Source organism: Rutidosis leptorrhynchoides, chromosome 5, assembly GCF_046630445.1.
Source record: "Rutidosis leptorrhynchoides isolate AG116_Rl617_1_P2 chromosome 5, CSIRO_AGI_Rlap_v1, whole genome shotgun sequence".
In the NCBI taxonomy this organism is placed as follows: domain Eukaryota; kingdom Viridiplantae; phylum Streptophyta; class Magnoliopsida; order Asterales; family Asteraceae; genus Rutidosis; species Rutidosis leptorrhynchoides.
Window position 1 is genome coordinate 102,992,520 of NC_092337.1, and position 23,938 is coordinate 103,016,457.

General features: G+C 35.5%; 2 protein-coding genes across 3 annotated transcripts; one reads left to right on the forward strand and one right to left on the reverse strand.

Moving 5' to 3' along the window:
* Positions 1-1,363: 1,363 nt before the first annotated feature.
* Positions 1,364-9,615, forward strand: LOC139846866 (uncharacterized). Of its 2 annotated transcripts, XM_071836411.1 has the most exons (5): positions 2,179-2,286; positions 2,580-4,673; positions 5,542-5,780; positions 6,259-6,807; positions 7,238-9,615. In XM_071836411.1, the coding sequence occupies exons 2-5, from the start codon at positions 2,607-2,609 to the stop codon at positions 9,498-9,500; spliced, it is 5,118 nt and encodes a 1,705-aa protein (XP_071692512.1). In that variant the 5' UTR covers positions 2,179-2,286; positions 2,580-2,606; the 3' UTR covers positions 9,501-9,615. The 2 variants fall into 2 exon arrangements, with proteins under 2 accessions (XP_071692511.1, XP_071692512.1); XM_071836410.1 differs by having other exon boundaries at positions 1,364-4,673.
* Positions 9,616-9,972: 357 nt separating this feature from the next.
* Positions 9,973-10,746, reverse strand: LOC139848890 (non-specific lipid-transfer protein AP10-like). The gene is made up of 2 exons (XM_071838571.1): positions 10,409-10,746; positions 9,973-9,982 (listed from the first exon to the last, which is right to left on the reverse strand). Exons 1-2 carry the CDS (start codon positions 10,744-10,746, stop codon positions 9,973-9,975), a joined length of 348 nt encoding a protein of 115 aa, XP_071694672.1.
* Positions 10,747-23,938: the final 13,192 nt, after the last annotated feature.

Consider the following 23,938-nt stretch of genomic DNA (forward strand, 5'->3'; position numbering starts at 1 on the left):
GCAAATTAGGTTTAGGGAATTATTTGTGGAATGATAAAATAAATTGTCAAAAAAGGAAATCAAGGGAATTACTCCCCCCTCCCATGAGGCTTCGGCCGAAATTCTTAGTGGGGTGGGCCCCACTTGGTCCATCTCACTTAAATGTAAATTCCTGATGGCCCGAAAGCCCGAACGAGTCCCGAAACGCGAAAACGCACTTACGCGATTAAAAATTCGGAAAGATACCAAACGCGCGACGAAAAATAAATATAAATACACTATATAATAATATGATCTTAAAATATCATATTTAAATTATTTAGGATTTAAATGTCTCAAAAACTCGACCGTTGGTTTGAAAACCAAAAAGATTCGCCGGATGGAAATCCGCTAGACGTAGAAACGTATAAATTTAAAATATGAATACAACTATTCACATAACACATAATAATTAATATATATATATATATATATATATATATATATTATTACAAAAATAATAATATAGGTCATAAAAATGACGTGGCACACTAACAGTTAACGACCATTAAATAATTAACTGAAAAAGATAACGGAAAAAGTAGGGTCGTGACAGCTTATGTCAATGAATGTATCAAAGATCAGATCGTTGAATATGTCAATCACACGTTGATCCGAATAAAATTGTACATAGTATCACTAAGACCAGTTATAACCGTGCGTTTCCCTTAGTCCGTCGGTCTACTTGGCACGATCTACTTTAATTTAATTTTTTATTTCAACAAGAAATATAGTACGAAGTAATTAGGTATGAAAGGTGATCCTCACACACCACTTTTTGATCCATCAACACTTTTGTCTTATTAATTCACAGTTATACTCTTAAATTAATGAGTTGAATTTATATTATTATTTTAAGTATAATTAAAAATATAATATAATAGTAAATGGATCAAAAAATGGTGTGTGAGAATAATTCTCATTAGGTATTAGACAGCGTGAAAGTAGCTTCCTTCTCCAAGCCGTTAAAAGACTTCAATGTTAGCAAGCTTCTTTACCAAGCCGTTGAAATGACCGTCCTTCAAAAAATCAATGTTGAGCATATTGAACTACGGAGCTGAAGCATTTTGTCCATTTGATGTTAAATGGGTATGTCATGGATATTAGTGACTGTGATGGGTTAAGTGAAAGAAATAAATTGGTGAGGTGGCGCTAATGTGACAACAATGTGATTTCATAACAGGTGTCATGGATAACACACTGATATTAGTAAAAATAAATTTATTTAATAAGAATACAATTTACCCTAAAAACTCGATCCAAATTCCCCGCCGTATCTTCATTTACAAAACCACCGCGCATCTCTCTCTAGCCGCCGTTGCGCCGCCGGGAGAGAGATATTCCACAAAGCTAATACCACCACTTTTTCTATCATCTTCAACTAAAACCCTAGCTCTTCAATCAATCTAATCATGTCTGCAAATTGGAGAGCATTACAGCATCGTCACCGTTACACTTACAGCGCAATCATTTTCCCTCAATACTACAAACAAACCCTAGCTGATTTCATCAACTCACCTTCATTTCAAAATAACGAAACTTCTGTTCATGTATTCTACTCATTACTAAACGACCTCGTTTCACTCAATTCAACCTACGCACAGCTCAATCACGCTAAAAATCTCGCTGCTGCTTTCGCCGATTTACTTAAAACCGGTACCGAAACCATCGTTTCAACAGCGTCTAAGTTCTACCTTGAGATCCTGTTTCTCGAAAATTCGGTACCTTTACATCGAACTTTAGTTTCAGTACTTGCGAAAACGCGTGATTTTCAATATGTTATTAGTGATTGTTTTCGTGTTTTATGTGGTGAGTATGCGAATGTTGATAATGCGAATCCGAATGAGAAGCGGAAGAGGTTTTGTGTTTCGCGTGTAGGTTTATCGATGATGAGTTCACCTAAATTAGGGTATTTGGTTGAAGTTATTGAAGAATGTGCTGTTTTGATGGGATTAGATGTTGTTTATGGACTGAATAGTGTGGTTTCTGAGACTAAAGATGGTTCTAGACCCTCACCGATTGTAATGGAACAATGTCAAGATGCTTTGTCTTGTATTTATTACTTGCTTCAACGGTGCCCTGCGAAATTCAGTTGTTCGAATGAAGTAAATGATGTTAATATCATTGAAATGATTCTGACTACGATTCTGACTGTTTTGAAATCGGAAGATTTTTCGAGAGAGAGTTTTGTGGCTGCAGGTGTGGGCTTTTGTGCAGCTTTACAAGTGTGTCTGATTCCAGAAGAACTTGGTTTGGTGATTATTGAAGGTATATTTAATTACAATTCAAGTTTGAGTGACACATTTCGTTGTGTGATTACAAAGATTCCATATAAAGGAAATATGTTTTCGGAAATTTGTGAATTTTCGTTACTTAGTAGGCTTTGTTTGATAAGAGGAATTCTTACATCAGTCCCTAGAACATTACTTAATACTCCATTTGTATGCGGCTCTAAAACGTGTCAAACTATACTTTATGATGGGATTTTGCCTGAGTTATGCAAACATTGTGAAAATCCCATTGATAGTCACTTCAATTTTCATGCGTTGACTGTGATGCAGATATGTCTACAGCAGATAAAAACTTTGATGTTAACTAGTCCTGACGTTTTAGAGAATCATGATTCAATTTCGGATGATACTAGTGGCCAAATATTGAGAATTATATGGAATAACCTGGAGGACCCATTAAGTCAAACTGTCAAACAGGTTCATTTGATTTTTGATATATTTTTAGATATACAATCTAGTCGCCCTTCGACTGATGGTAAGGAGACAATTCAGTTATATTTAAGAAAGATTGCATCTAATCTTCTTCGTATGGGCTCACGTTGTAAGGGTAGATATATCCCGTTAGCTTTACTTACAAAGAGACTTGGAGCGAAAACGATTTTAGAAATGAGTCCTGATATGATGTTTGAGACAGCTTGGGCATACATTGATGATGATGTATGTTGTGCTGCCACAAGTTTCTTGAAATGCTTTCTTGAATCTTTGCGTGACGAGTTTTGGAGTAGTGATGGTGTGGAAACTGGGTATACGAATTATAGAAACGCCTGTTTACCGCCATTTCTGCACGGACTTGCTTCAAATAAGTCAAAGCTAAGGTCAAATTTGAACACATACGCGTTTCCGGTGATACTTGGAGTTGATGTAGATAGTATATTCACAATGTTCGCTTTTATCTCTGTTGGACCTGTTGGAGAAAACACTGTAAACTCGTTTCCGGATGTTTATGGTGCAAACATGAATCTTAGAGTTGAACAGAAGGTGGCAGTATTGGTTTCACTGCTCAAAGTTTCTCGATCTCTTGCTTTAATTGAAGGAGATGTTGATAGTTATGAGAATGGTGATTATGCTCTTCTTTGTGTAAAGGGACTAAAGGTTAAGGTGCTTGTAAAGTGGCTCGTTTTAGCGTTGACTCATGTTGACGAGTCACTTCGCACCGACGCAGTAGATTCGTTGTTTCTAAACCCTAAAACAGCCAGTCTGCCGTCTTCTTTGGAGCTAAGTATGATGAAAGAAGCAATGCCTTTGAACATGAGGTGTTCTTCAACGTCTTTTCAGATGAAATTAACCAGTTTGTTTAGAAAGTTCTTTTCTCGCGTTCGGACAGCTTTAGAGAGACAAATCAGGCAAGGAAACTGGCAACCTTCTGTCGTTAATAAAGTAACAGATGATGACAATTTTAAGAAAGCAAACGACCTTTTTAATTTTATGAAGTGGTTGAGTAGCTTTTTGTTTTTCTCATGCTATCCTTCTGCTCCATACGAGAGGAAAATAATGGCGACAGAGCTCATATTGATAATGAACAATACCTGGTCGATTGTACACGATTCTGCTTCCGAAGTTGCTTTAATGACTCCGTACGATGCAGGGTTTATATCACCTGAAGCAACTTTGTTGCTTGTAGGTTCCATCGTTGACAGTTGGGATCGGCTTCGAGAAAATTCTTTTCGAATACTTCTTCATTTCCCGACCCCACTTCCTGGGATCTCGACTACGAACATGGTTCAAGAAGTAATCATTTGGGCTAAGAAATTAGTCTGTAGTCCTCGTGTTAGAGAAAGTGACGCTGGAGCATTGACAATGCGGCTTCTTTTTAGGAAATATGTTTTGGACCTCGGTTGGGTTGTTAATACGTCGTGTAATCTTGTTACCTTTTCTTCACAAAAATCCATATTGGAGAACGGAGATAATACAACTTACTCTCCTGTTGTAGAATATATGATTTCACTTGTTGATTGGCTGCGTTCGATTGTTGAAATGGGAGAAAAGGATCTTTCTGATGCATGTCGGGATAGTTTTGTTCATGGTGTGTTGCTCACACTTCGTTATACTTTTGAAGAGCTGGATTGGGAAACGGATATCATGTCGAGTAATATTACTGGTATGAAATACGCACTCGAGAAACTGCTGGAGCTGGTCATGAGAATAACTTCAATGGCGCTTTCTGTTGTTTCGGCTGATGCTTGGCACTTACCTGAGGATATGGACGACCTCGTGAATGATGATTCATACGACTGGGAAGCGAGTGATGATGTCGATATTTCTGTACCTGCAACGGAAAAAGAAACGGAAGATTCAAAATTGGTGCAGGATGTTGGACCCACTAATCAGGTTGTGATGGTTGGTTGCTGGCTTGCGATGAAAGAGGTACTTGATATGCTTTCTTTTGGATATGTACTTGATTTTCGTTATACGTTCTTAATAATGCCCACGGGTTTGTTGGATGTGTGCTTTTGAAAGTGGTTATGTGAAGTCATGCAAGCAATGTCTAGTGTTTGGGTAAAAATGTCTGCTTGTACTAATAATCTGATAGATTTATAACAGATTTTAATTATTAATTTTGATACTAGCTACTACAACACTGATTATTAAATGGTTGAATAGAATTACTTGCATTGTTGTGAAAGTCGGCCGTCGGCAGACGTGTCAGTTTGGGGCTTAGTCTGTCCCGACTCGCCCAAAAACGCTTTAAAAGTTGTTCAACGCTAAAAAGTCTGGTCAGACTCAGGCTGGCAGATTCGGGGCTGAGTCGGTCAAACTCGGTAATAGTCAAAGTAAGGTAAATTTTTTTTGTGCTATATATGTATGTTTGAAATATTTATGTGTATGTTTGATACATTTATGTGTATTATATATATGTTTAATTTATTTTTTACTAAAAGTCAACGTTGGTCAATGCCCGACTCGTCCGTGTCTCGTCCTTGACTCGACTGACTCGTTCTCCAAGGTCCCGACCGACTCTTCCCCGAATCGTGACTTTTACAACCTTGATTACTTGTATAGGCTCATTTATCTATTACGTCTATGTATCATGCTATTATCAAGGTTTTTTTCTATCCAAAACATGATAGTAGAACTTAAAACGGGCACACACACAATAAACATTATCTTCTACACCATTTTATCTTATAGCTGATTACCTGATTTGATTATTCAATATCACATGATCACCTTACTTTCAAAATCCATAACTAAACAATCCCTTAATTGGCAACTCTTTATTTTGCTATCTCAGGTGAGTCTTCTTCTTGGAACTATTATAAGGAAAGTTCCTTTGCCTACTTCCGACGTATCTGACCCTGAAGGTGGTGGAAGCATGTCCGACGATGTTGTGCTCGACTTCAAACAACTAGAGACTATCGGAAATCACTTCCTAGAGGTCCTCATGAAAATGAAACATAACGGTGCAATTGATAAAACGAGAGCAGGGTTTACTGCTCTATGCAATCGCTTACTTTGCTCAGACAATCTAAGGTCGGTATCTATCATTACCATGTTTTCGGATAATGTAGGCACTGTTGTATAAGTCGGCCGGCAGGTTAGTTCGGGGATTAGCCCGTCCCAACTTCCCAAAAACGCCTTAAAAGTCGGAGTCGGTCAATGCTAAAAAGGCAGTCAAAGCCGGGCTGAATCGGCCGTGTCTGGCCGAGTAAGGTCTGAGTCGGTTAAAGTTGGTGAAAGTCGAAGTTAGGTAAAAAAATTTAAAAGTAGATTTAGTGCCATATATCTAAGTTTGAAATATTTATGTTTTATGTTTGATATATTTATGTGTAATATATGTACATTTAGTTCTTTTACCACTTAAGTCAACGTTGTTCAACGCGCGACTCAACTCCATCTTGTCCCTGACTCGACCGACTCGTCCCTTAAAGGCTCTGACCGACTCGTCCCTGACTCGCGACCTATACAACCTTGAATGTATTTGATACTAACACTGTCTCTATTTTATCAGACTCGGCAAGTTAACCGAATCTTGGATGGAACAGCTTATGGAAAGAACAGTAGCCAAGGAACAAACAGTCGACGACTTACTAAGAAGAAGTGCAGGTATACCAGCCGCATTCATCGCTTTCTTCTTATCAGAACCCGAAGGAACACCAAAACGACTCCTCCCACGGGCCCTACGTTGGTTAATCGATTTAGCCAACAAATCCATGTCAGATCAAACTACAACAAGATCAATTAATTTGAAACAAGAATCTGAAATGAATGGTAGTAGATTGGATTCAAAAATCCGAGATGAGGGTGTTATTCCTACTGTACATGCATTTAATGTTCTTCGTGCAGCGTTTAATGATACCAATCTTGCAACGGATACTTCTGGCTTCTCTGCTGAGGCTATGATAATAGCTATACGCTCGTTTTCTTCACCTTACTGGGAGGTTCGGAACAGTGCTTGTCTTGCATACACTGCTTTAGTTCGTCGGATGATTGGATACCTTAATGTACACAAACGAGAATCTGCACGACGTGCATTGACCGGGCTTGAATTTTTCCACAGGTATATTAAACCTACATATATCATTTATGTTTATTGAGTTCCACAGGTAGCTATTTAGGGTGGTCAGGTAATAGTTCAAAATGGGCTTGGGTTGATAGATAGGCAAGTCGGGTAGAAGTTTAAAATGGGTTTGCTTGGAAAGGGGTTAACTTCATGTGTAGGTCAGGTTGGGTCTACCAGGCAGTATATGATTATATTTTTATCATCCTTTTATGTTGTAACAAAATAATTAAGCATTAGATATTATTACAAATTCAGTAATAGTGTCTTGATAACCTAATCTTCAAGTGAAGTGATATGAAAGGTTGCATGCACAAAAGTTAACTTCGAGAAATTAGTAACCCATTTAACCTATTCTTGTATAAGCTAATGGGTCAAAATGCCAACTTTATATATAATGTAATAAATGTTTATATTCTCTCTTTTGAAGGTATCCGTCGCTGCATCCTTTCTTGTACAGTGAGCTGAAAATTGCAACCGAGTTGCTAACCGACGGTTCGCCGCAACATTTGGGATCAAACCTAGCCAAGGCTGTTCATCCAAGCTTGTGCCCCATGTTAATTCTCTTGTGCAGGCTCACACCTTCAACTATTGCAAGTGAAACTGGTGATGTTTTGGACCCGTTCTTGTTCACGCCTTTCATCAGAAGATGCTCCACACAAAGTAACATGCGAGTTCGTGTCCTATCATCAAAAGCTTTATCGGGCCTAATATCCAACGAGAAACTTCCTCTCATCTTGCATAATATAGTCTCCGAGTTACCTTCTGCAACGAACTTAGCTTCTTCAAACACGATTCACGGTTTACTTTTACAATTAATTTCCCTTCTAGATACTAATTGTAGAAACTTAGTAGATATCTCCAGAAAAGATCAGATTCTTAATGATTTGATCCAAGTTCTTGTCACGCGTTCTTGGATCGGGAGCCCGAAATTGTGCCCGTGTTCGACGCTCAACACTAGTTTCTTACAAGTGCTTGATATCATGCTTAGTATCTCCAGAACTTGCCATAAAAGTCAAAGTTTTGACTCCATCTGCAAGCTTCTTTCCGAGTTATCTTCAGAATGCTTGGATGCAGAAGCTTCATGTGGGTTACCTCACTACGACCCAACAATAGCAGAACGTCGAATACAGGCCGCAGCTTCATATTTTAATTGTGTGTTCCAAACATCAAAAAATGTTGATAAACAAGATACACATACCATCATGTCATGGGCACACAATGCCCCTGTGCTTGGCTTATTTTTATCTGAAACGAGTAACGAATTTATCGGTTTTCAAAAAAGGCTTATTCGATCCTTGTCAGATGCATCATACGAAGTTCGTATCGCAACGTTGAAGTGGCTTCTTCTGTTTCTTAAAGGTGCAGATTTTGACGATTGTAAAGCAGATCAACGGGTCATGAGTGGTTTCGTCAGATGGATCAATCTCCATCTACATTTGGAGATGGTTAATCTTTTATCTGTTGAAAAGCATCACAGATGCACTTGCTACATTCTAAAAATCCTTTTCACTTGGAATCTGCTTCATTTGCAGAAATCGAACAACGAAAGGTGCCCCGATGAAATCAGGTTTATCGGTAACTTAGACGCCGATTCTTTATTATTCTTCTGGAATAAATTAGCTTCCCTGTACAAAATTACTCGGCACGTGAAAACGCTCGAAATACTATTATGCTGCATGGGAGTTTGTGTTAAACAGTTTACTAATATGTTTATGGGTCAATCTGATCATGTGAAGAGATTAGGCGAAGTGTACAATTACATTAGTTACTATGTTGACCTGGTTAAACAACATGCTGATGCATCAGAGCCTGTAAACATACGTAAAGCAGCCGCTGAATCAATGGTTGCATCTGGTTTACTTCAAACAGTTGACTTCATTGGTCAACACATCACCAGCAGCTTTGACCAAAAGGATATCGTTAACATGTACGCTTGTAAAACCCTCGATATGTGGTCGGCATGCATAAAACTTCTGGAAGACGAGGACGTTTCACTTAGAAGCAAACTTGCTGTTGATGTTCAAAAGTGTTTTACTTCAGAAACATATGGAGTAATTCCAAGTCAAGTTGACAAAGTGATAATATCAAGTTTCGATCATTTATCGTCGATTTTCGATAATTGGGTCAACTACTTCGATTTTCTTGCTAATTGGGTATTAAGTGCGTCAAACGAAGTTGTATCAAGAGGCGATCTTGTTAGACGGGTTTTTGACAAGGAGATTGATAATCATCATGAAGAAAAGTTACTTCTTTGTCAGATTTGTTGTTTACATTTAGAGAATCTTCCTATTTCAAAATCTTTAGCACTAGACGAAAAGGGCGGTTTGGACTTTTTACATGAGTGGGGAGGGAGATTCTTTAAACGGTTAATGTCGTTTGCTGTTGATCAGGGCAGCAAACAAACTGTTGACTGGATTGGTGGTTTGGGCAACCATAAAGACGCGTTTTTGTCAGTTTATTCGAATCTTCTTGGTGTTTATACTCTTTCTCGATGCGTTCTTAAAGGAAATTTGAAGAATAGTAGTTCACTGGTGTCTGAAATTGCTGATCTTAAAGATGCTATTAAACCATTCCTTGGTAACCCTCTGATTCATAATCTTTTTCTTTCTCTAGTTAGACTACACGACGAATGTGCAAGCGGTAATGTAGCGGTTTGGGATGGTTTCGATCCTTATTTTCTTCTCAGGTAAAAAGAATTAAATTTTACTTTTTATATTTTTATGGTTAAATTTGATAATGTAGTTTTCATCTGTTTTTATGCGGAATTCAAACATCTACAAAGTAATTTAATCGAAAACTTCTCATTAGTCATTACTTCGTCACCTTCTTATTGTTCGTTTTCTCTATTTTTATTTTTTATTTTTGTATACTTGTGATCATTGATTTCAGTATGCTTTTGATATTTATTTCATGTTAAAGTTTTATAATTATACTAACACAAACTTTGCTGTTGGCTCATTCTTACACATTGTTAAGATGGGTTATAGAAGACTATATTATCAGAGAAACATAGAAGACATTCGTGTTATCGTGTAGTCCTTATGTACAACCGGACATACAGCTAAAACCAAACACATTTTATTTATTTATTAGGCTACAAAACAGTACATAACAACGTAGCTCGTTTCATCATTATTCGATCTTCAACTCATAACGTCCACTTCAAGGAATGCTGCCAAAAAAAAAAAAAAAAAAAAAAAAAACATAATAAGTCACGAAGACATTATTTTGCATTATTCAAACGTGTTGCAAAACTTGGAATTGCTCGGCGCGAGTACTCGGTTTTGACAGCTCGGGGAGTACTCTGTCAAAACTTGGAATTACTCGGAAAATTGGTCAAAGTCAAACTTAGTCAACATCCGAGTGCTCCGAGTTCCTGAGTACTTCCTAAAAGTCCCGATCGAAATATCTAACGGTTGTATAAATGGTATACTGAACAAATACTAAACATGAGTTATGGTTGATGACTCACGCTTGTGAAATATCTAATGGGTGTGTAAATTGTATATTTGAATATTTGATTGGTGATCTGGAGAGCTGAGTGTTATCGTTCTAAGAAAAAGAAACGATGACAGAAGAAAAGTGAAATTAAACTCACTTGTTACAGTCGACGTTGGGATTAATGGGGATGCCAGTCTTGATACCACACTTTCCTGGAAGGCTTTGAGCTGCGTCTGGACGAACTTTTAACTGACCAGCCGCACCCTTAGCACAAAAACAAGCCGTTCGCCTATCGGCTTTGCTACGTGTGGCACCTTGAACTCTCCTTGCTCCAGCACAACAAGCCGAACTTGCGCTACCACCTTTCTGCAAATAGCCTAAGCATGGTCTAAGCATATTAGCAAGGTCACCACAACTAATTGCTTCACTTGGGTGCACCATGACTAGAGCCATTATGATCATTGCTAACATGGCTACACCCATTGATCTCTTCATCTTTGAATGATTTTTTATATTTCTTTTAATTCTTGCACTTGTTGTGGGTTGTGGGGTTTGCTTGATTTATAGTTGGATTTGTGAACGGTGATGATGGGGATATGAGAAGTAATGTTGTAGATGTTTTTTGACACGTTACATAGAAAATATGACAAGTGTATTTCTCAACTCTAGCTCTTCATCATCTTGATTTAAGGTTTTCTAAGTATAGTAAGTTTATAAAGACTAAAAAGTGTGTTGTCTAACTTGTTTGTGTCATGTTACTCGGTTTTCCAAACTTGCATTACGTATTCATGGTGGTCGTGACGCTCATGGTGAATTTGGAGATCGCTATCAACAATATTTGTAAATAAGTCGAGCTATAAAAAAGGTTGTCGACATTAGGGTTAGCTAGAACACTATGTAATAAATGATTACAAAATAACTTATTGGTTGGTATTCTGAAATCCTCACAAGAGGTTTCAGATTCAATCATACGTAACATCATATCTTAAGATGACTCGGGATAAGGTCATAAACACTAATGGTATTACCGTCCAAGATGAGTACATCTGAGTAAAAATACTTGTTTTCTGGATTATTAGGAAAAATGGCCTCAACTAGTTCCAAACACTCAATTCAATGAAAAACGATAAATAAATTACGACACAAGATTTAACGTGAAAACTACAAAAGCTGAGAAAAAATCACGAGACTCCGAAAAGAAAAATTCACAATATGAAAAATTGTTACAATCACAAAGAGTGCATACTCTATATTTTTCTCTCAACTTTCTCCTTACTTTTTCGCACTACACTTTTTCACTATTTCTCCTAACAACAATGGCTCCTATGCTCAACTCTAATGTGTTCAGCAAGTTTAACTTAATCACCAAGTACACGGGGCCTATTTGCCTTCTACTTAATGATCCGTTTATGTAGTAAGTAAAATTGTTGTTCTTTGTCACTTAATATGTCATTTAATATGAAAATTGGTTTATTTGTAGGAGACATTTACTTTTTTTTTTTTGTATTAAGTCATCTTTCCATTTGTCTCTTAATGGGATTAGGTGTGTGATTCTATGTCTCCTAGAAACAGACCAAATTTCAGATTAAGTGATAAAGAAATATCAATTTTACATATTAAATTAAGAGCTGTACAAAAATAAATCATTAAGTAGAAAGTAAACAGACCCAAAATCAGACACCCTTTTTCTAACAGAAGCAAATTAAAACGGAGGCAAATTCATAAAAAGAGTAAACAACCCCTTAGTCCCCAAGTTCACCTTGGTCTCAAAATTCACATTGGTCACCAAGTATTGCACAACTACGAAACATAAAGGATTTAAGAAATTTAACTAACACGGATAAAAAAAAATTTCATCCGTTTACAATAAGATTGTGATTCAAGCTTGAATAGTTGAAACATGTTCATGATACTTGTTCACAAAATTCTTTGTCATTTAACTTTTTTCCTTTTTTCCCCAGCAAACTCATTATACTTGCCAAAAGTGTTATTTACACCATTCACTTAATTTTTACTCATTACAAGTTGGTTGTGATCAAGTACTCTCACAAAAGATCGTCATGATCTATTCAATGCTGTTTCACTGGATCCCTTGTTCCTATATATATATAGGCACGATTCATGGCTAAGCTTAAAAACGGCTAAGAATGGATAAGTAAAATTTCAATTTAAAAAAAAAAAAATTATTTTGTTAAGGTCTCTTAATATGCAGATTGAAGGAAACGCAAAAACTACAAAAAAATAAAAATAATTAACGAAATCGTGAAAAAATCGATAATGAATGATAATAATCGTGATGAATGATTAATTTATCATTCATCTGAATATTGATGAATGATTAACTTATCATTCATCACTATTCAGATGAATGATAAGTTAATCACTCATCACAATTATTATCATTCATCATCAATTTTTTTAACGATTTCGAATGTTTTTGGCTTATAAAAATATAGATTAGGAGAGCATTTTGATACAGATTTATGAATCTAAACGAATATTTTTTTTATTTTATTTTGCTTATCCCCACTTAACCACTAAAATTGCTTAGCCATAGAGTAAACCAATATATATATATATATATATATATATATATATATATATATATATATATATATATATATATATATATATATATATATATAAAGATCCAGCACTAAGTGGGTGCCGGTAGGATAAGGGGATAAGTGATTTTGTATTTTAGTATCTTAAGTTCTAGAACTCCGATTTAAAAAAAAAAAAATTGCTGGTATCTATTTTCATTGTGTAGATTCAGAAATAAATAATTTTTTTTTAACTGGATCGTTAAGATGCATCTGATGCATGTTAGTTGTTGTTTGATGCATGTTAACTGTTTTTCATGCATCAGATGTATGTTAACAAAAAACAAAGAAAAAATGACTTTTGATTAATGAAAAACAGTATTTAGGGTTTAGTAATTAGGGTTTAGAGATTAAGGTTTAGAAATTAGGGTTTAGGGTTTAGAAATTAGGGTTTAGAACGAGTTTTTAATACGAACGGTTTAGTGTTTAGGGTTTGGGGGTTAGGGTTTTGGGTTTACAGAGTAAACCCAAAACACTAAACCCTAAACCCTAACTCTAAACCCTAAACTCTAAATCGGGCTAAATTCTCAAAAAAATCTCAAAACACGATAACATACATCACATGCATTTTAAGCTCCTGTTGAAAAAAAAAACTTTTTTTATGAATCTACACAATGTCAGTTAATCACAATTTTTTTTGTTTTTTTAAAAAAATCGGAGCTTTAATGTAAAAGATATAAAAATCAAATTTTACTTATACACTTATCCCAAAAATGTCACTTATCCCTGATCTCTCCCCCATATATATATATATATATATATATATATATATATATATATATATATATATATATATATATATATATGGAGAGGATTTAGTGAGAACTTTTTTAGTGTGAGAACTCTAGGAACTCCAAATACACTAAAATTCGAGCAAAAAGGTGCGCGGGCGAGCAAAAAAGGAAATTCGAGCAAAAATATAAAAACACGGATGAACAAAAAAATCATAGTCGAGCAAAAAATGTTTTTTTTTTCGAATTTCAAAAATGTAGAACACATTTTTGTTTGATTATCATGTGTTCTACATATTTTTGTTCGAATTTCAAAAATATAGAACACATTTTTGTTCGCCTGCCTTTTTATTGTTCGACTATCAATTTTTTGTTCGCCCGCCTTTTTTTTGTTCGAATTTCAAAAATGTAGAACACATTTTTGTTCGACTATCATGTGTTCTATATTTTTTTGTTCGAATTTCAAAAATGTAGAACACATTTTTGTTCCCCCGCCTTTTTTTTTGTTCAACTATCAATTTTTTGTTCGTCCGTCTTTTTTTGTGTGCTCGAATTACCCCATTTTTGCTCGAGTTCGTTGTTTTTTGCTCGCCCGCCATTTTTTTTGCTCGAATTTCAGTGTATTTTGGTGTATTTTTGAGGTCTCAGGGTTCTCACACCAACAAAGTTCTCATTTGATCCGTCTACTATATATATATATATATATATATATATATATATATATATATATATATATATATATATATATATATGGGCATGATCAATGGGGAAGTAACCAATCGGGGGGAAGCAAATTTTTTTTTTTTCGTTTTTTTTGGAATTTTTTTTTCCGGCATCAAGATCACACGAAAATATGAACATTTAGAAAAGACACTTCGTGATGAATGTTATTATTTAGGCGGAAAAACGATCGATAAAAATAACATTCAAGATAATATTGTCCGTGAAGAATGTGAACGTTTTTTTCCCCCATGTTTTGTGAAGTAAAATTTAGCCCGATTTAGAGTTTAGGGTTTAGGGTTTAGGGTTTGGTGTTTTGGGTTTATTCCATAAACTCAAAACACCAAACCCTAAACCCTAAACTCTAAACCGTTCGTGTTAAAAACTCAATCTAAATCCTAAATCTAAACCCTAAACCCTAAATTTCTAAACCCTAATATCTAAACCCTATAAACCCTAATATCTAAACCCTAATAGCTAAAACCTCAACATACGCTCGAAAAATACGATAATTGTTATATATTTATCACAAAGTGTCTTTATTAAATGTTCATATTTTCATCCCATCTATAATGTTCGTGAACAAAGTTTTTCAAAAAACGAAAAAAAAAAATTTTGCTTCCCCCCGCTTCTCCCCGATTGGTTACTTCCCTCTTGATCCTACCACTATATATATATATATATATATATATATATATATATATATATAGGAGTGTTCAAATGAGAACATTCTCATTTTAAGATTGGGTAAGAACACTTCTAAGCCACATATTTAATTAAATAATTAAAAATAAAATCTATTTGAAAAAGAAATAAAAAGGGTGTGCTGATAATTATTGTATTACGGAGTAATTAATAAGCCATCATCAATTTGACGGTTTTAAAGTTATGATGAGGTAACTGCTTCCTAAAATATAGTCCCATGATCTTTTATTTCGATTTCAATAAAAAACATTTTTATACATCCATTTAATGTATCGGAGCATCAATAATCATGATATTTGTTATTGAAAAATAACCGGTAATTTAATTGCATAACATGTTAAGTTGTTTCTAATTCAACGTAATATATTTTAATTTGATGCACCAACTCATATTCGACATATCCTATTTATTTTGATGCTACAACTCATATTCAACACATCCTATTTTATTTTGATGCATTAACTAATATTTATTGTCCATTGTTAGAATTATGGATGCATGAATTCATTTTGTTGCATTTCAGCATTAGTTTATATCTAATACATGGATGCATGTAAACAAAACTAATATAAAAATTAGGATGAATCATTTCCATTTTAGACGCATCCAAAATTTTTTGAATGCAGTAACTTGAATCGGTATGTATCATCCGATTGACTCTACATGAATGGTGTATTGATGTTTGCATCCCAAATATAGAAGAATGTTAGCACCATTAAAAAAAAAAAAAATTATTGGAGAATGTTAGCAAAATTTGTACGTATTAAAAAGTACTTATAATAGATTGGATTGAACTATATCAAATTATCGGTATGTATCATCCCTTTTTGCGAAATAAGAAAAAGATAAAGTAATTTAATCGGTAACTTCTCATTAGTCATTACTTCGTCACCTTCTGATTGTTCCATTTCTCTATTATTTTCTTTTTTAATTTTATATACTCGTGATCATTGTTTTCAGTAAGCTTTTGATGATTATTTCATGTTAAAGTTATAGTTATATGATTGTAACACAAACTTCGCTGTTGGCCCATTCTTATACATTAAAGATGGGTTATATGGGTTATAGAAGACTATATCACGGTTTTTAACCCTGATTACTCCCGGTTAATCATTGATTATTTCCATTAATGAGCAGTCCGTTAGGATTTTCTACAATCTATTTAATTAATCGGTCAACATTAATTTATGAGTCAGAATCAAATTTGGAGATCAAAACCGGTCAAAGTCAAAATTGATCAATATTTTAACATAAATTTAAACTAGTATGTTAGAGTTTTTGAATAAAATGAACGATTTTAGACAATTATGTTAAATCTTATGTTTATGTTTATGGTTTCTTATATTCATACACATAATTTTAAAATTTAAAATTTAAATGTATAATGATACGCATACCCGATTGACTCGTGTTGCGCATCACACTTGCACCATGTGCATATCCTCCGCGCTATAGCACTTCTGGCGCAAGTAAATGTGCGCTAGAGGGCGCCATCTTGATGATGGCGCGCTGCATAAGGGTGACGTGTCCTGTACTTGCCACGATCTCTGTACAAGGGCCGACAGCCAGCGAAAAAGGTGATAGAACTGTTCCCTGGTCCCCTCCACGAAATAATCAGGTAGTGCAGACAAGAAAGCAACATGGAACACGTGGCTCCAATGAACGGACAGCACTGTAGCTATAAATAACGGACTCGAATCACAAGGCAAAAGGTGAATTTTTTAGGAAATTACACACATACTATTTTGAGTATATACGTACAAGCCAGTCGCGCTGCTCATACAGCGCCCTCCTCGCTGGCGCTACCGGACTCACAGCATTGCACTAGACACTCTAGATATACAGGTAACGTTCATTGAACATAAATCCTATCGTCAACGCGAGCCACCAATGTCCGGACTACCCGTCGATGGTGGGTCTACGTTTAACCACCCCTGTTGAGATCATCATCTTGCAAGGGGTTATTCACGGTACTCCGGACCGAAGAGTTAAACTCAATTGACCCTTAAATCCCCTCTCAATGATGTCAAACATGGACCGCACCAAACCCGATTATTCTATGCTTGATCATTTGGCGCCATCCGTGGGACATACAAGTTAAAAGGTTTCGATTTGATCTTTTCTCTATATGTCCACTACTCATTTATTTTTTCTATACAGGCACCTGTCGCGAAAAAATAAGTGCACTCAATGGCCAACTGCCGACCACAGCTAGGAACAAAGCGCAAAGCCAGCGCAGACGGAAGCTCGAGGATGACGGAGATATCATTCCCCACCATTCAAACATTCAACACTTCCTGCGCACCCGTCGTAGTGCAGGGATATCTGCCCGAGTCAGGTCATGGCGTTAAGCGCCTTCACATGGACAACAGCAGTAGCGTTGACATCATGTACGAGCATTGCTTCCGACAGCTACCCACAACGGTGAAGAGAACCATCAAGCCTCCGACTACAGCCTTATCCGGATTTTCGGGAGAATCAGTGTGGCCGATCGGAATCTTGGACTTGAAGCTGGAGCTGAGAGACAGCAGGGATAAATCAAAGAAGCGCACCGAGAGCATAGAATTCTGCGTTGTGCGCTCGTACTCTAGATACAATGTTATACTAGGAAGGACTTCCATTCAGAAATTTGGTGTTATACCATCCACAATTCATGGGATGGTTCGATTCTTGACGGATCAAGGAGTTGCCACCCTCGAGTCATCGCCGCTGGACGCCTTGTGCACATTTGTTACTGACAAGGGGGCACTACTCCCAAAGAAAAGGGCGCGAATGAATGGTGGGTTATAGTTAATCCCGAGTATCCGGAGCAGAAGGTAAAGATATGAAATGCCCCGTTCATGTTAATTATAAACGTTTCATATTAATTGATTTCTTTGCGAGGTTTTGATCTCTATATGAGACGTTTTCAAAGCTTGCATTCATTTTAAAATAACCATAACCTTTATTATTGAATAAAGGTTTAAAAGCATAAGTTTTGATTGTCGATCAAAGACAATCTCCTCAAAATACATGTATTTTACACACACCATTACATACTTGTCAACAATATATTACAAATACAATTCCCGAATGCAAGTTTATTTATTTAGAAAAGCATGATGACTCCAAATCTTGACGTTGAGTAAACATGTAACAGCGGAAGCTTTCTAATAATCACCTGAGAATAAACATGCTTAAAAAGTCAACAAAATTGTTGGTGAGTCATAGGTTTAGTTTCTATATAATAATCATAACATTTAATAAGCCACAAGAGTTCATTTAATTAAATGCGCAGGATTAGTACAACTGCAAAAATCATTCATACGATGAGTCGCATGGTAACCGACCTTAACATAGAGCGCTTAAGATATCTGACATCATACATTCCACTATTCAAATGTATGACAAGAACCCTTCGAAGTACTAAAGAATTTCCACTATTCGAAAATGGGGGTGGTTGGTGCCCGTAGATCTACCTTTAGGATTCGCGTCAATTAGTGTTTTTCACTAATTCTTAGGTTACCAAGCATAATAATAATAATAAGTACAGATATCCGGTATAACAAAATAATCGTAGAATAGAGTTTCATGAACTTGTGCTTATTTTGTAAAACATTTATAAATTTGCATGTATTCTCATCCCAAAATAATTTAGATAGTAAAAATGGGACTATAACTCACTTGTGATGATTTCCGAATAGATGGTAATAAGACTTGGCCTTTGACAAATTCACGAACCTAATAATAATATTCTTGTGTCAAGATATATATACAATTAATATTCCATACTTATGATACTTGTGATAATTTTAATTGCCCATTGTTAGTAGTCCAATGTTCGTAGTCCAATAGTCCGATAGTCTAACAGTATATATATTTATATATATATATATATATATATATATATATATAAATATAAATGCGTATATTGTGTTAGAATTTACTAACACTATAATATATTGTCTGAATATAATAAGACACATAATATGTATATTGTCTGAAGCAATCCGCGACCCATTATATACATGTCTCAGGCTCGATCACAACTCAAAGTATATATATTATGCTGAAATCCACTTCGACCCACAGCTAACTCGAGATTACTGCCAATGGTGTCTTATAGTTCGTTTCAATAATATATATAGAAGAAGTCAAAATGATATGTCAAAACTTTGTATACGAATCCACGGTGATCAAGTCATATATATATATGGTGCCTTACGATTTTTATTAAGACTATAATATATTGTCGTAGAACTTAATCACGACTATTATAAATTATATTTCCATAAGTTCGGGAACAAGACATGTATAAATACATGTAGGATACAAGATAAGTTAGCTAGGATAAGGTTAGCATCCATTTTTATTAATCAAAACCGTAGCTAAAAACAAACAAAAATATCCAATTTTGTTTTACCCATAATTTCTTCGTTACAAATCCGTTTTGAGTGATTCGACTTGCCATAGTTTTGTATCGAACCGTTATTTATTAATCTAAACAGAAAAAGTATATGTTTATAGTCGAAAATACAGCTTAGGTGTCAAATACAAGAAGATAGTCATATCCGTCGTAAGAACGACATCTTGATGACTCTTTTGAAAAACATACTTTCAATTAGAGTTTAACCATGGATTTTGGATATATTTCATATCCATATAAAATAAGATTTTTCACCAAAGGAAATCTTTTAATTCAAAGTTTAAGATATGTTTTTAAAATCAAACCCAAAACAGCCCCCGATGATCTATGACGGCGTATGTTCAGTTTTAAGGTGTTCTTCGTGTTTACAAGTTTTATATCCTTATGTTAGCTTGATATACTGTCATAATACATGTGTTGAAGTATTTTAAAAGTCAAGTTAGAAGGATTAAGTTTGTTTGTGAACAAGTTTAGAATTAATCTAAATTATGTTCTTGTTGTTGTAAGTTATAAACTCATAATAAGATAGCTATATGGATATGAATCAAAAAAGATTATGAATAAGGAGACTACCTCAAATTAAACGAAAAAAGTTACTGATAAAATAAGATGATAATCTTGTGATCAAAGATATCCTTGATGGCTTGTAATCCTTGGAGTAGAATCATAGAATGAACAAAAGTTCGAATAAGATTTCTATCTTGAATTAAGATAGTTATAAGTATATGAATTGAACCAAAGCTTATATATGATTCTTACCTTGATAAAGAGGGGTAGATGAGTTAACAAAGTGTTCTTGAAGCTAGTTTATGATCAAAGTGAATGAAGATTTTCTAGTACTTGAAGTATGTGTGTTTAAAGAGTGTTTAAAGAGTAAGAAATGGAGAGAATACTTGGAGTTCTTGTGTGTGAGTATTATGAGAGTGAAGGTAAGTTAAATAGCTGATATGAATGAGTAAAAAGAGTGTTAAAAGTCGTGGTTCATGTATATGGTTAAGAGACTTTATCAAAATTTGGAATATAGCATAATAATGCAAACTAGAAGTTAAATGTTGGTTCCCACAAGTCTCCATCATGTTTATCCTTGTATTGTGACTCATAGGGCTGCTAAGGAGGCTATAATTGGTATTTCAGATTGGTATATACTCATAGTATTTAAGTATGGAAGCTGGGTATGATACAGGTGTAAATACCGAATGAATACGAATAGAATTCTTGATGGAATTGAATGAGATTATGAGTATAGCTATCTTTGTTGAGTATAAGTATGTTAGTATATATGTTTAAGTCCTTCAAAAGTGTATTAATACATATTAATACAATACATATACATACATTTTAATTTAGAAGTTATTACAACGTTAATCGTTATATATATGTATATAGTCTTGAAGTCTTTAAGTTAGTAATCTCATTTTATGTATATAACCAATTGTTAATATATGTAATGAGATACTTAAATATCATTTAACAATCATGAGTATATATTTATATTCATATATACGCCATTAAATAATTATTACGAATTATGACGTTCGTGAATCGTCAGACAGACGGGGTGGCCAAATGTTTGTATAAAATTCATTTCAAATAACCAAGTCTTAATGAGTTTGATTGCTTAACATGTTGAAAACATTAATTATGTAAATATTAATCTTCTATATATTAACGAAAAAATCCGGGTCGTTACATTACACACCCGTTAAATTAAATTTCGTCCCAAAATTTAGAATAGTACCTAGTTAACGTGCGATATCGGAAAACAAATGTGGGTACTTCAGCTTCATTTGGTCTTCTCGTTCCCAAGTGAATTCAGGTCTTCTACGAGCATTCCACTGAACCTTAACGATTGGTATCTTACTTTGTTTGAGTCGTTTGACCTCACGATCCATAAATTTGACGGGTTCTTCGACGAAATTTAGTTTCTCGTCAATCTTAATTTCGTATAAAGGGATAATGAGATCTTCGGTAGCTAGGCATTTCTTCAGGTTCGAAACATGAAAGGTGTTGTGAATCTTTTCTAATTGTGGAGGTAGTTCAAGCCGATAGGCCACCGGCCCAATGCGTTTTTCGATCTTGAATGGCCTAATGTATCTTGGGCTCAATTTCCCTCGCTTTCCAAAACGAATAACATCTTTCCAAGGTGATACCTTAAGCATAACCATATCACCCTCCTCAAACTCTAAAGGTTTCCTTCTAACATCCGCGTAGCTCTTTTGCTGACTCCGGGCTGTTTTCAATCGTTGCTGAATCTGAATGACCTTGTCGGTAGTTTCCTGAATAATTTCCGGACCTGTAATATATTTTTTCCCCACATCACTTCAACAAATCGGAGACCTGCACTTCCTCCCATAAAGTGCCTCGAATGGTGCCGCCTCAATACTAGAATGATAGCTGTTGTTGTAGAAAAACTCAACTAACGGTAGATGTCGATCCCAACTGCTTCTAAAATCAATAACACATGCTCGTAGCATGTCTTTTAGTGTCTGAATCATCCTTTCACTCTGCCCATCAGTTTGTGGATGATAGGCAGTACTTAAATCTAGACGAGTTCCCAACGCTTCGTGTAATGCCTGCCAGAATCTAGAAGTAAATCTGCTATCACGATCAGAGATAATAGAGATTGATATACCATGTCTAGAAACAACTTCTTTCAGATATAATCGTGCTAATTTCTCTATACCATCCTCTTCTTTTATTGGCAGAAAGTGTGCTGACTTAGTAAGACGATCGACCATTACCCAAATCATATCATAACCACCTGCGGTTCTCGGTAACTTAGCAATGAAATCCATGGTAATTCTCATTTCCATTCTGGGATTTCAGGTTGTTGGAGTAGACCCGATGGTTTCTGATGCTCATCTTTAACTTTAGAACAAGTCAAACATGCTCCTACATATATGGCTATATCAGCCTTCATTCCTGGCCACCAAAAGTTTCTCTTGAGGTCTTGGTACATTTTTCCCGCTCTGGGATGTATTGAATATCTGGTTTTATGTGCTTCATCTAGTACCACTTTCCTCAAATCCCCATTTCTTGGTACCCAAATTTTTTCAGCTAAATACCTGGTTCCATCTTCCCGAATATTAAGCCGTTTTTCTAATCCTTTGGGTATTTCCCTTCCAAAAATTCCTTCCTTCAAAACCTCCTGTTGTGCCTCTTTTATTCGAGTAGTAAGATTAGTATGAATAATCATGTTCATAGCTTTTACTCGAATAGGTTCTCTTTTCTTTTGACTCAAGGCATCGGCTACCATATTTGCTTTCCCCAGGTGGTAATGGATTTCACAATCATAATCATTTAGCAGCTCAACCCACCTACGCTGCCTCATATTTAGTTGCTTTTGATTTAAAATATGTTGGAGACTTTTGTGGTCAGTGTATATGATGAACTTGACCCCATATAGATAATGTCTCCACATCTTTAATGCAAAAACAACGGCGCCCAATTCCAGATTGTGTGTGGTGTAGTTTTGTTCATGAATTTTGAGTTGTCGAGAAGCATATGCAATCACCTTCTTCCGTTGCATAAGAACACACCCAAAACCCATTCTTGATGCGTCGCAGTAGATAACAAAATCTTCCATTCCGTCAAGTAATGATAAAATAGGTGACGTAGTCAACTTCTTTTTCAACAATTGGAAGACACTCTCTTGTTCGGAAGTCCATTCATACTTCTTCCCCTTATGTTTCAATGCGGTTAAAGGTTTGGCTACTCGGGAGAAATCTTGAATAAACCTCCTATAGTAACCGGCTAAACCCAAAAATTGACGTATTTGCGTTGGATTTTTCGGGGTCTCCCAATTTTTGATGGCTTCAATCTTGGCGGGATCAAATTTGATTCCATTAGTACTGACTACGTGGCCAAGAAATTGTACTTCAATTAACCAAAAAGCACATTTAGAGAACTTAGCATAAATTTGTTCTTTTCTTAACAACTCTAACACAAGTCTTAAGTGTTGTTCGTGTTCTTGGTTATTCTTCGAATAGATAAGGATGTCATCAATAAAGACAATAACAAACTTATCTAAATATGGACTACATACTCGGTGCATGAGGTCCATGAAAACTGCGGGTGCATTGGTTAAACCGAATGGCATAACCATGAATTCATAGTGGCCAAAACGAGTTCTGAAGGCTGTTTTCGGTATATTGGCTTCTTTAACCCTTAGTTGATGATAACCCGACCTTAGGTCGATTTTGGAGTATACGCTCGAACCTTGGAGTTGATCGAATAGGTCATCGATTCAGGGTAAAGGGTATCGGTTTTTAATGGTGACTTTGTTCAGCTCACGGTAATCGATACACATGCGAAAAGACCCATCTTTCTTTTTAACGAACAAAATTGGAGCTCCCCATGGTGACGTACTCGGTCGGATGAAACCACGTTCTAATAATTCTTGTAGCTGACTTTGTAATTCTTTCATTTCGGTGGGCGCAAGTCTATATGGAGCACGAGCTATTGGTGCGGCTCCCGGTACAAGATCTATTTGGAATTTAACGGATCGGTGTGGAGGTAGTCCC

Excerpts from the sequence above, each read along its gene's own strand:
- LOC139848890 (XM_071838571.1), bottom strand. The coding sequence starts at position 10,746 with ATGAAGAGATCAATGGGTGTAGCCATGTTAGCAATGATCATAATGGCT.
- LOC139846866 (XM_071836410.1), top strand. The coding sequence starts at position 1,431 with ATGTCTGCAAATTGGAGAGCATTACAGCATCGTCACCGTTACACTTAC. Across the intron at positions 4,674-5,541 it reads GCTGGCTTGCGATGAAAGAG|GTGAGTCTTCTTCTTGGAAC; the intron begins GTACTTGATATG and ends TTGCTATCTCAG. Across the intron at positions 5,781-6,258 it reads CTTTGCTCAGACAATCTAAG|ACTCGGCAAGTTAACCGAAT; the intron begins GTCGGTATCTAT and ends CTATTTTATCAG.